Consider the following 15,957-nt stretch of genomic DNA (forward strand, 5'->3'; position numbering starts at 1 on the left):
TTGCTGCATTAAAAATGTTTACACATGAATTGTAATTCGTGTTAATTTTGAAGATTTTCCACCAAGTCGCTGATTTATCAATTTAATGATAAAGAACAATTCAATTAATTTATATCTATGTGTTAATTGGTCACATTTTACTTTACAAAGTTAGGAAAGCAATGTTTAAGTCAAGACTGATATTGCCTTACACTTAAAAGAATGTTCCTAGTCACTTCCACACAGTGAGGCATACAGCATATTAATACAGCTTAGGTGACTGTGTCTTATATTAAGAGATATTTTGACTTTGTAAGATTTTGCAATTTTGCAGCATCCATGTTTCTGCTGTCGTTGTAATATGTAAGCCTTACATATTTGTACAATGTGGGCAGAAATTGTACGGGATCAAAAGCAAAACATGAAATGCATTCTGCCCTATTTTGACTCAGTGAACTTCACTTTGATCAGCTGTAGTTGGATGAACACATATCGTGATATGATATCGTGCATTCTCATCATGATGATGTATAACTATCATCCTTGCCTTCTCCTGGGTCTTTTAAAGGCACAGGCACCCCTTTATGCAGCCTCCCCATCTCTTCCTCTCTCCCTCTCTGAGCGTTTTTTCCCTCCAAAGCAGTGCTTCAGTCAGTCAGTCACACCCGTGTGCAGTGATGTGAGGCTAAGCTGCATATGAGGCTGAAGAGAAGCTCCCTTTTCTCACACTCATTTCATTCGGTTCTTATGTAATGTAGATTTTTTATATAACAATGGCATGAAAGTATATGTCACAGGCGCACCTCGGGCAATGCAGTGCAGAGCGTTTATTAGTCACTGAGGCACACACTCATCCAGACTGAGGCGTGCACAAGCTCCAGCAGAGATCTGCCTGCCTGCCCTGGTGATGCTCTCAGCTTCTGACCGATAACGATGCAGTTCTGCAGAAAGGTGCTCTGCAAGCCGTGTAGTGCCAGAGTCACTTCACCAGAGGAGGACATGGAATACAAGATGGGGAGCTGCATTGGAATCTCACACAGACAGGTAAACAGAGAGGAGAGGGAGGGATGCTGAGCAGAGAGGCTGCCTGCAGTGTAGCATCATCTATGCCTGTCTGTGTGAACAGACAGAGAGATGGAGATGGAACAGGCTTTACTGGTCAAGAGGCTTTACTCAGAGAGAGAGAAGGTGTAGTGTTGGAGGAGGGGCGATGACAGCAAGGAAAAGGAGCTGTGGAGACGGTGAGGAAGGAAGGGAGGAGTATAAGAATGACAGGGGTGATGCTGATTGTAGTGGAGAAAGATGGAAGACACAAGAGCATGTGCATGTGTTGGATTCATTTAGACGAACCACTGCATGACAGTTGAGAAACCTGCAAGGGAACACGTGTTTAAAGTATACTGAGCTGATCAAATCAGTGCTATTTATAGGGATGATAATAAGCCCACAGACTGGGCACTCTCAGCTGAAGATGGCCTGTCATGATTGCAGATAAAACAGGATCCAAAAATATATTTCAAACCCTCCGTCCTGCTTGCATGGTTGCTTTGTTGTTCTTGCCATTGGTGGTTTTGTTAGAGCAGGTTTGTGCCTGTGTGAGTGTGTTTGAACTCATGTCAATCACTGCCAAATGGACAGAAGAGAAGCACTGAAAGAGCATCTTCTGTCCATGTAGTGTGCCTGTTTGTTTACAGTGTTACCTTAGTAGAGCGTCCCCTCCAGCTCACTGCCAGGCCTCCTGACCCCCCCATTACCACCCTAAGCAGACATGGCTTCCTCAGCTCCAGTTCGGTCCCGTCCCCTCTTCTGTCCCTGTCCTGTGTCCACCCCCTGTCCTCTCCTCCCACTCAGCGTGCAATACTAAAATAGCAACAGAGGGACCGGGGCTCCTTCAGAGGAGAGGACAGAAACAAACAAACACTGGCCTCGAGTCTGACAGTAAACACAGACTGGATTTGGGTTTGTCTAAAACTTGAAGAGTGTTTTGGTTGCGGTGGTGAGTAGTTCATGAGTTACAGCAATGCACAGATTTGGGGAATTTGTTTGGTTGATAGTATGGAAATTGAGGAACACAGGGTAAATGGAATTGTGAACGCTTTTGTTGAAATTTGTGTGACTTTGTTTTGCTTTTATTATCATCTGGTCTGATGTTGTAGGATGATTTCAGTGTATTTACTATAGTTACCTTGACCAGATGGACGAATAAAGCACAACTTCATCTACTATACAGTATTTACACCTGCTTTCCTCGCTCTCTTACCTTGCTGAAATTATGTGCATTATCTGAGAAATACTATATTGGATTGTTTTAAAAATATTTAGAAATACATCATTCTGTATGGTTTTGAGGTTGTGTTCCTGCTGGTGTTCTTGTGCAAGTGGAGGGGTCACATACAGGGCAGGAAACAGTAACCTCATATTGTAGGTGTCTAAGCAAAGACACACGGTGCTCATCCAAACCTCAAGACCTCAAACGATGGCTCATGTTGAATGATCGACAAGCCAAGATGAGGTGAGAAGAGACCTGGCAGCAGTCTGATCATATGATTTGCCCCCGTGGCTCTCTGTGCTGCCAAAAAGCCTTGAAACACCACCGCCAGCTAAAGAGCACACGCGTCCACAGTTTGAGGGCTGAAATTACACCCCATTCACACAAATAGCAAGCAGGCAATAAGATATACGGGGAAATCCAGATATTCAATTTCCAAATGGGATAGTCATGGGAAATTTGTAATTGCATTAGTGTGCATGAGAAATTGTGCACACGACTGGAATAAAGTCATAACAGCAGTGCACAGGCAGATCTCTATTTATAAAGTCTTGCATATTCAGGTCAGTGCTTTCTGACTATACACAGTACAGTCCCTGCAGTCATATATGAGGAATGCACAAACAACACTTCTGTTAGCACGACTGTTTACCGCTCAGCTGCAGTTCATACAACAGAGAAATGAGGACGAAAGATGATTGTCAGAGAATATTTGATTGAAGCGATTCTACCTGTATTTGATATAAAATCAGTCCAAGGTTAAAAGCTGTTCTTCAAATAATTAAAATAACTAATTTTGAGATGCTCCCGGATGATTTCAACAGCCTCGACTCTACCTCGTGTTCGTTAACAGGCTGAAAGAGACACCGCAATCTGTTATTTACCACAGGAGGATTACTTTACTGAGCCTCAGTCAGTGTGTCAGTATGCTACAGTCACTCAGTCGCATTACATGCACAACAAGCACAATGTGACCAACTGCATGTGAAGATGTTTTTATTCTAGGAGGCAATGCCATTTGTTTGAGGTAATCCAGACCAGAATGGGCCTGTTGGAGATGAATTTGTCTAACGTATCCTTAAAGTAATCTCTGGAATCAACTTTTATGATTACAAGATGCTGTGAGGATGCTGTTCCTGCTTTTTAAACCCCACATCAGCAGAGGTAAAGCCTGCACTTTGGTCGTGGAGGGAGGTCTTGCATCCCTAATCTCTAAAACAAGACACACATTTAACCATTCTCCCTCCCTGCTAGTTCAACCTCATACCAGAGGTCTCTAATCCTGCAGAATATGTGACTACAGAGAGACTACACATAGCCCCTGTTCACTCTGTGTCTCACTGGGAGTAGTCGTACGCTGATGGTCCTTCTGTGCCGGTGTCTTTCAGCCAGCTGATGCGAGAGGCTGTTGGTTTGGGCAGTTGTGGCCCTGCAGCTGGCTGAGCCATGGGGAACGAGAGCAGCACCACTCAGGCGTTGGTAAGAGCAAACTCGCTGGGATTGCTACTTGCTGCCCCCGTGCTGCTACACATACCTAGAATGTGCACGGAGGACTAACAAAACTAACACAGGCTCGCATGGTTACTAACCGTTGGCTTCAGTAAAACACATGGGATGTGCATGGAGCTTTGTGTACATTCCCATGCTTAATTGAGGCTTGTCTAATAGATAACACTCCTTGTTCTATTTCGTGGTTGTAAAGCAGAGGTAAAGGTAAATATTAGATGTTTATGCCATGATCTGTGTTTACCGCTACAAACCCTGATACGTCCAAGCTTGCTTTCTTGCAGTTATTGTTGCAATTAGTTTGTTTTAAAAAATCAATTTTGCTGTAATTGTGTGTTTTGTAATTTAGAAAAAGACAGCTATAGAAAACCAGTAATTTCCACATGTGACAGGACTTCAGCAGTGGAATTCAGGATTATCTTAATAGGATTAACATAAACATTTGTCTCATGAGCTATATAGACTTTACAACCCATGCGCTGGACCTCATTAGATGTGATTGCAGAGTGGCTTAACATTGTTGCATTTGCCTTAAAAAAACAAGTGATTTGTTTTCAGCGCATACCACTACTGCTGTATACTGTACAGTGGGTTTTCCCTTTAAAGATCTCTTATTGAACTCTTTCATTCCCTATTACAGCCAGAAGAAGAACCAGAAAATGTTGTTCTGTTTCCACCTGAGGAAAGTCAAAATGACTCCATACAGGTACAATATTAGTGTGTGTGAGAGAGAGAGTGTGTGAAAGCCTGAGAGAATATTTACTGGTGGGTTAGATATTTAATACATCTTTTCCCAGTAAATGTGAAACCATAAAAATACTCCTGCTGGTTTTGTCATGGTGCTCAATAGTGCACCTAAAATACCCAAATTTCCTCCCTATTTGCTGTTGATATTTTGAAACAAAATCACAGTGCGTACATAATCGTAGGCCTACCTTAAAAAGGGAACAGACATAGTGCAACTGTGCCTGTTGATTACAACTTTTATTATGAAAAGCAAAGCAATTATACTGAAGTTCTTACTTTTAAAGTGCCAAATGTTGGAAATGAACAGATTTCAAACTTCTTATACCTCATGTCAGTATCATTTCAGGCATGACAGCTCCCCAAAAGTGAAGCCAAAACACCTCAATCGCCCCCTGGTGGCTGGCTGCAGTATAGGTCATAAATAAATAAATTTAATTATTGATGCTATAAAAAGGGGGTGAGACGTCATGGCAGCTCCTGAGGCTGGGACATTTTCATTGATATTCTGGCTTGACTTTTGTACAGTGGGAGAAAGTGGAGCGAGTTGTTCATCCATCTATACAGTCTATGGGCTATACAGGTGTGCTGCAGCCAGTAAGATGTGGTTTATTTGTATACCTTTTGACAACATAGGCTAGTCAAATGTGCATGACTTTGGAAAATTGGTGCCTTCAAATGAAACTCCTGAGCTTGTGTTTATAACATGGGAAGTCGGGTACACGATATGCTTTGCGTTCAAGTGGTTAAGTCGTGAGAACACTGCTACTAAGCAACGGCAATATTAACGTTACTGTCGGCATCTAGAAGCCACAGAGGCTAACAATTTAGCAAGTGGGTAACATAATGCAGTGAATGCAAAGGCATAATGACAGAGGAAAAAGATGAGGCCATTGGGAATATCAACTTTTTCCTCAGACATATTATAAAATTACAAAGAATTACAATATACGACTAAAATTACAATATATTAACTTATTATGTACTGAAAAATGAACTTCCATGGCCTCCACCATTTCTGATAACGTCAACAAACACGTCACAACTGGTCAACTCTGAGCTTTCAGAAACTTTCCACTTATGAGGTTGTGAATACCACAAGATATTCATATGGACTCTTCTCGTGAACACGGTAAACAGGTGTGCTGCAATAAGCCAGTCATACGTGGTTTATTTTTATTCCTTTTGACAACATAGCCAAATGTGCATGACTTTGGAAAATGCATCCTCCAGAGGCTTGTGATTCCTTTTGACTGCAACGCTCTTTTACTACCCTCGTCTGGTTTTGTGACCTGGTTGTGTGTTTTCCCATTAAATGAAAGAAAGGTCACAAAAATACACAGCAGATAATAGGCCGACTTATATTGTGGTTGACTTAATATCCAATGAAATTAAGTGTGTTAATTAGGCATCAAAGAGAAGATGCTGTCATATGGAAAGCCATTTTAACATTTAGTAGCTAGACTTCATATTCATTACAGATATCTGCAACGTAATTTTGCCTAGTAGTCAAAGCTGTAATTCAAGATATCTGTAATTTCATTTTGTCTAGGCAAAACTCTAATTTTAGATATCTGTAATTACATTTTGACTAGTAAGATTCAAACTACTAGATATATCATTTGGCAATATCTTTAACTTTCATTCTGCCAACTCAAAATGTAATTACAGATATCTTGAATTCGAGTTTTGATTAGGCAAAACGACGTTGCAGATATCTGTAATCACGTCAGAAGCAATGGCAGGTGGGAGGCGGAATCTATTCAAACATAATATAGCACTGCACTGCCACAGTGTGTCTGGAGACAATAACTACCACAACTCTCTGGTGAGCGAAGCTTTCGTTTGCCACAAATTCCTTGATGATAAGCTCTTTCTATTTCATGGCATTTTTATAACTATCCTATCCACAACAGCAGAAGCTGCTGCTAACACTTTTCAAATGCTCTGAATTACAGATATCTGCGATTTTTATTTAGGGTGTGTGACAAGTCATTTTCAGTGACATCACTGCAGATATCTGTAATTCAGGTTTGATTCGTCAAACCCTGAATTACAGAGCTTAGTTAATAAAACGGATTACCATAGCTGTCATGTCCATGTGTACATATGATGTCACACCTTAGCAACACTCAGAGGTCAAAGTTGGATGAAGTGGGAGCTTTTATAATGCAGGAGGATGTTGTGTATATGTGTCCGATGTGTGTATGTAACCGAAGCTTCTTGAAGTGCAACCTGATCCTCTCTCAGGGGGTCACCGCAGGCCCGACCCTTGGCCTAATTCCCAGCATTCACCTGCAGAGGCACTGTCAGTCAGGCAATGCAACCAGCCAGAGAGACACAGCAGCAATAGAGAAAGTAGGGGAGGAGGCAGGAGCAGAGGTGGATAGGGAAGGAAGAAAGAAAAGAGGGAAGGTTTGACAGAGGAAGAGGAGGGAATAGAAAGAGAGCTGAGTGGAAAGAGTATACAGTAGAGAGGGGGGAGGAGATTTCTCAGCACTTCCCTTTGGCTAACCCAGTCAAGTCAGTAGCAGAAACGCACTGTGTTTGTCAGTGCGTGGTAGTGTAGTGTTTCTGGAGCCTGAGGAGGAGGCTCATGGAAATTTAACAGGGGAGCGGCAGCAGCAGCAGCAGAAGAAGAAGAGAGGACAGGACAGGGCTGTGGAGAGGAGGAGGAAGTTAGCTGAGTCAGTACAAGAGAGGAGAGGGAGCGTCAGCAGCATGTGTTGCAGCATGTTTGTGTCGTCCCCCTTCAAAACACAGAGCCCTGCAGAGGCTGCCTGTACAGTGAGCAAGGTAGAGGGGTAGCAGAGGAGCTGCTGCACTGCACTGTAGAGTCACCTTCAGCACAGTGGAGCAAACACTGCTGGGTAAGTGCATCACGGGGATGAATGACGGGATGAAACTTGATAGAAAGAGTGTTAAATGTGTGTTTCTGTTAAGTGTGTTCTACTTTACTGCCTCCTCTCTGTTTACAGTCATGTGTAAAGCATTAAAGTTGTGTTGGCACATGGGCCCCTGACAGATTGAATTAACAGTAAGTAGAACTTAATGACTGTTGGACAAGAAGCAGTTTCCAGGCAACCTCAGCTTGCTTTCTGTTTTGTTCCTGCGGGTTAATTAGTAACAGACAGTGATTTCTATGTGGGGGTCAAACTATCTGAAACAAGGGCTGTGCTTTTCCACCCCACTGAGCTTTCCACTTCTTCATACAATGGCCAATGATACGGTGAATGAGTGTTGGCTGTAAACTTGGACATGCTGTGCCACATCCTTGTTATTCTTTTTTTTTCTGGTTGACATTATCTGGTCTTAATGGCAAAGTTCAGGCAGGAAACAGGAAACCCAAGACACGTCAACATACAGCCGTCTCATGATAAAACTGTGTTTGTGTCTTCGTGCACGACTGTGGAGGTGTTTTTGTAACATTAGCACAGAAAATGAGATCACAGGCATTCAGAGTGACACCTGCAGCAGCACTTTTTTTTGGTTTCTTTCACTCTGTCGTTCTTTAATGTTTTATGTTCTCTTATGTTTTTTTTCTGCAACCGAACATTTACTAGCAGGAGTAGTCTAATTTAGTACATTTAAAAATAACCCAATATTGCTTGAGCTTTGCAAACGCAGCTGGGAAGAGAGAGGCTACATAATTGGGTAACATTCTTCTAAAATGAGTTTTAAAGGCCCAGTTCAGTCAAGATTTTTTATTCTTGTGTTCGTGCGAGCAACATTCATGTCCTCCATCTGGGCTGAATGTGTCACACACAAAAGAGGCTCTTTGTAGTGGTGACACAGGTGAGGCCAGTGACTCAGAGCCTCCCCATTACACACACAGCTTTACTTGGTAACCTGCTCAAGTATCCTTATCCAGTAAGCACACCGCTGAGGTGAGAGGTGGCATTTTGTAGTCCATCTTGAAGGGGGAGTGCAACATTTTAATTTGAACTTAAACTTAAAAAAACTTTAACTTTATTACATTTGTCATATACATACACAAAATTTGACCTCTGCATTTAACCGAACCTAAGCATTTTAGGAGCGCCCGGGGAGAAACTACGTGTTTTACTAGGTTAAAGTAATAATAACCTGTACAACAGGTAAAAACTAAATGTTTTACTACATCAAAGGAATAATAACCTGTAAAAACTAAATGTTTTACTACATTACAGTAATAATAACCTGTACAACAGGTAAAAACTAAATGTTTTACTACATTACAGTAATAATAACCTGTACAACAGGTAAAAACTAAATGTTTTACTACATTACAGTAATAATAACCTGTAAAAACTAAAGATTTTACTACATTACAGTAATAATAACCTGTACAACAGGTAAAAAACTAAAGGTTTTACTACATTACAGTAATAATAACCTATACAACAGGTAAAAACTAAAGGTTTTACTACATTAATGTAATAATAACCTGTACAACAGGTAAAAACTAAATGTTTTACTACATTAATGTAATAATAAGCTGTAAAAACTAAATGTTTTACTACATTAATGTAACAATAAGCTGTAAAAAACTAAAGGATTTACTACATTAATATAATAATAACCTGTACAACAGGTAAAAACTAAAGGTTTTACTACATTAATGTAATAATAACATGTACAACAGGTAAAAACTAAATGTTTTACTACATTAATGTAATAATAAGCTGTAAAAACTAAGGATTTTACTACATTTATGTAATAATAACATGTACAACAGGTAAAAACTAAATGTTTTACTACATTAATGTAACAATAAGCTGTAAAAACTAAATGTTTTACTACATTAATGTAACAATAAGCTGTAAAAACTAAGGATTTTACTACATTTATGTAATAATAACATGTACAACAGGTAAAAACTAAATGTTTTACTACATTAATGTAATAATAAGCTGTAAAAACTAAATGTTTTACTACATTAATGTAACAATAAGCTGTAAAAACTAAAGGATTTACTACATTAATATAATAATAACCTGTACAACAGGTAAAAACTAAATGTTTTACTACATTAATGTAATAATAACATGTACAACAGGTAAAAACTAAATGTTTTACTACATTAATGTAACAATAAGCTGTAAAAACTAAATGTTTTACTACATTAATGTAACAATAAGTTGTAAAAACTAAAGGTTTTACTACATTTATGTAATAATAACATGTACAACAGGTAAAAACTGAATGTTTTACTACATTAATGTAATAAGCTGTAAAAACTAAAGGTTTTACTACATTAATGTAGTAATAACATGTACAACAGGTAAAAACTAAATGTTTTACTACATCAATGTAATAGTAAGCTGTACAACAGGTACAAATTAAATGTACATAGCCTATACTTGTCTCCGCCTGTGAGCTGTGATAGTCACCTCTACTGCTTGTGTGCAGCCATGCTGTCTACGACTGGTTCATAAATAATGAATGAACGGATTCAATTCTGAATCTCAGCCGATCCTCGATGGAGAACATCACCACAGTGGCGTTTTATCCTTCTGTACTCACACCGTTAAATCAACTAATTCTCTGTAAGAAACAGCTCACATGTTCCAGACATACTGAGTGTTAAATGGCTGCGTTAATATCTGCACATGTTTTTATGTGTCTGCACAAGTTCACATTTACACCTGCACACCTCAGTTTACATCTGAGTTTCGGTGAAATAGTGGAAACTTTCCCCGCCGTAAACTGAGGCGGCCAACGTGGGAGGAATTCCACAGTTGAGCGTTGTGTGTTGTGAGAGCAATGCTGCTGCAACATGATGCCACAGCCAAGTGTTGTGGTGAGGGGCTGTGGTTGGATTCGGACTGTCTGTCAAATAGTGGGACAGACAGAAAGGAAAAACAGCTAAAGCCAAGTGCTCCATGTTCTGGCTACATATGAGATTTCAAGCCAGATTAAGTCACATTTTAAATGCATTCGTTTCTTCTACATCTTAATTATTTACTCATGATGAAGGAATGAATTAAAGACTGGAAATATCATCTAAATGATATACTCCAGACCAGTGGTTCCCAACCTGGGTACCAGGAGCCCCCAAGGAGTCACAAGATAGATCTTAAGGGTCATGAGATGATTTTAGGCAATATGAAAAAATCATTCATCATCTAAAATTAGTTTATAATGACAATTTTCCTGTAAAATACTGGATATTTTGACTTCTTCAGGCTTATAAAATGTATTAAAAAAAAAAAAATATGTGGATGTAAAAATCCCTTTTTGCCTCAGGTTCTTATAAAAGGGTCTGTAACTTATTTTAATTATCAATTACTTTGCTGATAATTTTCTTTAGCAATTGTTTGGTCCTTAAAATGTCAGAAAATAGTGAAAAATCAACCTCCTCTCTTGTTTTCTCTTGTCCAACCAACTGTTCAAACCCAGAGATCTTCATTTTTGCTTGAAAAATGACTTGCTAAATTATCAAAAGAGTTGACGATTAATTTTCTGTCAATAGACTCATCGATTAATCAATAGTTTCAAGTTTAGTCACAAGCCATAAAGGTTGGCAACCACTGCTGTAGACAATGATTAAACCACATGTCTGATTATACTTGTCACATCCAGCAGAACTGGTTTGTCTTTAATGATTATTCTTACTCGCTGGGTAAAATGTTTTATCCTGACATACTTCCTTGTGAGGTGTTTCTAACTAACAACTGCAATAATATACAGTTAAGTTAAGTAGCTGCTTTTTTGATGCTCAAGAGCGCAGTGCAAACAAAGCTGAGAGTTATAAATTCTAGGTTTTAATGCAGGAAATAATCCTTTAATCTCAGTAATTGTATAAGAAAAGCAAGCTGAGAGACAAAGATAAGGCTCCAGTCACTATGACCTACGCATCACTATAAATACAACACTTCACACCTAATAGTTTAACACGTGGGTGTAGTTATTTGTTGGTGACATTTGCCCTTAAGGGTTGAATGAGTAGGCGTTCCCATGTTTGCCCGCAACATGCTCACACTTGTTTAACTACACACTCTATCACATGTTATAGTGCAGCAGCGGAGACTCCAGTATGTGCAGTAGCTCACTACGTTTATGTGATGCTGTCCAACAGGCTGCAGCTGAGAGTTTGACCCAGAGGGACGACAGAGCGCTTCTGACCGAAGCCTCGACCAGCCAGAGTCTGCTGTCTCTACCGTTGCTGCCAGACGTCCCAGTCATCACCGGAGTGGAGGACAGAAGAAGTGTAGCTGGAGACCAGGACGAGCTGGAGTTTCCTCATGACCTGCTGCCCAGTCTGGACTTCAGCAGTGAGTTCAACATCTGGGAGTCCTCACTAGGGTGAGTTCAGGGGTTACACACACACACACACACACAGTTTCTCTCATAATGTCAAGATAAAAACTTTATCACAAGAGGGACAAAGACAAGTTCTTGCTTGGCTTTCAGTGGCTGTTACAGTTCTGAGGAAAGGTTAATCACGTTAATAACTAGTTTGCATTCCTTATCTACATCAGTAGGTATTCTTGAATTCTCTATGTTAGATATTCAATAACTTGGCCCCGCAAAACACCAAATAAACACTGTGTCGCATCACTAGTTGCAGAGGTCAGCTTCTTATCATGAGCAATGGGGTCCTACATGAACACACAGTTTCCCGCTGCAGTCAGAACAGTTTTGGTTCTTTCACATGAGAGATTTCTATATTTTGAGTTCTTGTCCATGCTTTTCTCACTGGTTTAAAGTGGGCTGGGCTCAGCAGGGAAAAGGTGACATCACATACTTCTGGGCACCAATCAAAGTTTAGCAACATTCAGATCACAATAGAGTGCTTCAGGAATGAGTCCTAAAACCTGGAAATGAGTTGGCATTTTAGCACTTCCGGTTCCCTCGTCTGGAAGTCAATGGGTTTTTTGAATGGGTTTTTCTAGTTAGATGCCTGCAATAAGGTCTGTGGTTAAAACAAGCTGAAGAGATTTTAACGTTTTGTTCTACGACATAAAATACGTCAGTAAATACCACACAAGGTGGTTGCTAACAAGTGGCTGAATGAGACTTTACTGCCTCGTTGTGTATACTCGAGCTCATGCGACCGTGGTTTAGTTCGTTTGTAGCCTAACGTTACCTTTTTACTTCTAGCGATTGCTTTTACACTACAAAAATCATAGAAGTGGTGTTCATTTGTGAAGACTATCTTGCTGAAAATAACGTGTAAATATCATAAACGTTTGTTTGCCACAGAGCGTATTTTCTGCAATAATCATAAAACCAAATGGAAAAATCCCGTTGGCTTTTTGTCGAGGGAACCCGGTGCGATGCTAACTTGGTTGGCCTACAAAATACGTCATCCCTGGAGCGCTATATGCAATGACAGTTGTGGGGTTGTTGTAGTCAAACTACACCCACACAGCCCTGATGAAGCAGATGAGCTGATTTATTTTTGTGTGCTAAACTCAAATAATAGTTTTTTTTCCCCAAGAAAATTAACTTTTGTCTATTTAGTAAAAAATATTTCATGTTAGATATCTGCCCAGTCAGACAGACCCATTCCCTGATAAGTCTGTATCTGTTTTCTACACCTGTTGAGGGTCATGGTAAGACTGGAGCCTATCCCAGCATGCACTGGGTGAGAGGCAAACAAAGACCCTGGACAGGGCTCCAGTAAATCTCAGGGCTAACACATATACAGACAATAACAATGTGAGTGGTTTTAGCTTCTACAGGCATCCAAATGTCAAAGTCTACTTTGATCAAACTTGTCCACACAGTGTTTTACAATAAGCAATCCATCATACTTAATGGTATAGTACCAAGGTTATTTCCCATGGTAAATAGATACAGTATATTATAGTGATTAGATACACCAGCCTTCACTGGAAGATGCAGGTTCGTGATCAATAAAGTATCATATCATTATTGCATTACTGCAGAATAATGTATTGGATGTTCATTTTGCTTGATTTATGGTCGTAAGGGGAACACATTTGTACCAATTATTCAGTGAAGGTGAAAGTAAATCAAGAGTCTGTGTACGTGTATGGTGTGGGTTTGTGTTAGCAGAGCTCAGACTAGCTCAGATGAGAGGAGATGTGAGCAGGTGAACCCCCTGCTGGCGGGCCTGCAGCACCACACGGAAGTCAGTCGACCACTGGTGGTTCTTGATACAACAAGGTACCACGTAGACGGACCGACTCAGCATGGTGGGGGATAGTGGGGGCGTCTGCTGTGGGAGTGTGGTCGTGATAAAGAGTGAAACCAGAGAGCATGGAGTGGAACTAGTGTGTGATGGATGTCGCCTGTTTGGGTGTTGCCTGTCTGAGCACACTCGGTTTGAGGTGTTGTCGTTTTGTTTTTTTCCATTCTTGGGTGAATTATCTGCAGAGTGACTTCATGACACTCTGCTTTTGTCTGAGTGCTGAGGTTAATTGCACTAACATGTTTATGGCTTAATGTGTTCTGACAATCTGACTCATTGCAGTAATTATTATTGCTTGATGTGAATGTGTAAAACAATGAATTTAAAATGAGGGTAACACAGGAACAAAGTTAAAACTGTCAGATGATCATGAAGTAATGAGGGACTACTATGATGTAGGCCTACCACTTTACGTTGGGGTGCACAAAAAATAGTAACTAATGATTAAGTAATAAGTAATGAATGAGTCGTTACTAGATTGTGCTGCTCGGAACGAAGAAAGTGGTCGTTATTTCAGTTAATTTATGATTTAATCATTACCAAATTGAACATTAATATAGTATGTCCTAGTCTGTTTTCTAGTAACTCCTTATACAGTCCTCAAATCAGAGTTATTCAAGAAGTACTCACATTTTTGTAAAGTGTTACCAAAATAAACACTGTGCAAACTTTCACTGAACAGATTCAAATTCTCAAACTGCAGAAAGTACAATAAAGAAGATAAAGTTCCTGCTCTTTAAGCCAAACACTGCAGAGTAAGAGGACATGCGCAGTCTTAAAATGCAAGATACCGCAAGAAGCACTGTTCATTCCACTTCAGGTAGCCTAAATAAAGCAGGCAACAGCTTGTTGCACAGCAAAACTTTCCAGCTGCAAACAGTTTAGTCTATTTTGCTGCTCCGCCCTTCAGTAGGGAGTGCCGAGTGAATTAGATGCAGGTGGCAGGTCGGTGAGGTGAGTAACATGTTGTCAGTGCAGAGGTTGTATTTACATGCCTTTATGATGAGACTGTATTAACCAATCTTAGTGACATTATTTCTCTTTTTATTCATTTACATCTGAACATGATTGAGGACTATTGTCATAGTGGTTGCTGCATGTATTAGAAAAAATAAATAAATTGGGTTTGTGTAGGGCAGATTTTGAGATGACATTAAAGCTGATCTCGATTAAATGATGATGGATCTATACACTCAGTGAGGCTTAAAGCTTAAGATGGTTCCTCAGCATTGTCCTGTACTGCCGGCTAATGGCTCAGCAGTGACTCAGCAGTGATACAGCTGAATGACACAAAGCTAGCCTAATGATAATGACATTATATACAAGCACTCCAACATTATGATGCTAGCTGTACTTCAGGGAGTGTTTTACAGGGCAGTGTCTTTGCTTTGACGTCTTTTGATTTATTATATTATGAGGCAGTGTTTGTTTTGGTGCATGAGCATGTGTAAGGTTGTTTATCTGGTGACAGGATTTATGACCATCCCTTTTTTTCTTAAGGGAAAAATAATAAGGCCGTAATGTAGCATGTGGCATTTACAGTTACAGTATAGAGTATTAATTATAGTGATCAGAATGAAGGGATAGACAGTATTGCTCAGTATATACAGTACAATCACAGTACACACCTAAGGCTGCACAATTTTGAAAAATTATCTAATTCATGCTATTGTGATATGATTTGCGATATTAGAGGGTACGATCATTTTTACATCATTATTGTCATTTTCATTGAAAAACACATTAAAATGATTATGGTGTGACAAAGATGTTTTCTAAGGTCTGTAGAATATGATGTGTAGGCCAGGACATCTCTGAAGCACCACAATATTTCATATTAAAAGGTATTTTGACACATTTCACCTTTAACATATATTGCACATCCTTTGATTTCCATAAAATTTGTATTTATTGTGCAGCCCTAACACAACTGCCATGACCAGAATAAATACGTATGCATACTTTAAAGGTTAGCATGAAAAATATAAGTCATGGATCATATACATCATAAACCAATCAAATTATTTGAATGAAACTACTTTTTATTGTTAAGCTTTTGGTACAATGAGAAAATCAGGCAGTCATATCAAAATAGGGAAATTATATTTGAAGGCTTGCTGCTTGCAATAAATGTTGAGAATTGCAATGCATAGGAAAATTGCAGAGGTGCTACTTAGTGTAATGCCTAAATAAACAACCTGGTCTTATGGGTAGGCGTATAAATAACACGAAATTACACAGATATTTTGCGTGTCATGAAGACGCATTTTAGCCTTTTCGCATGTCATTTGTACGTCACGCAACAAAACTACGGTCA

At 39.6% G+C, this 15,957-nt stretch overlaps 1 protein-coding gene across 1 annotated transcript in view; it reads left to right on the forward strand.

Annotated features, from left to right (window-relative positions):
• Positions 1-649: 649 nt before the first annotated feature.
• The window catches only part of tacc2 (transforming, acidic coiled-coil containing protein 2), a 60,146-nt gene continuing 44,838 nt past the window's right edge, over positions 650-15,957 (forward strand). Inside the window, exons 1-4 of the mRNA XM_037782257.1 lie at positions 650-1,023; positions 4,395-4,460; positions 11,559-11,785; positions 13,502-13,615. Coding sequence (XP_037638185.1) covers positions 913-1,023; positions 4,395-4,460; positions 11,559-11,785; positions 13,502-13,615 — 518 coding nt within the window. The 5' untranslated portion in view covers positions 650-912. The remainder of the gene's footprint in view (positions 1,024-4,394; positions 4,461-11,558; positions 11,786-13,501; positions 13,616-15,957) is intronic.

This window comes from Sebastes umbrosus, chromosome 10 (assembly GCF_015220745.1).
Source record: "Sebastes umbrosus isolate fSebUmb1 chromosome 10, fSebUmb1.pri, whole genome shotgun sequence".
In the NCBI taxonomy this organism is placed as follows: Eukaryota; Metazoa; Chordata; class Actinopteri; order Perciformes; family Sebastidae; genus Sebastes; species Sebastes umbrosus.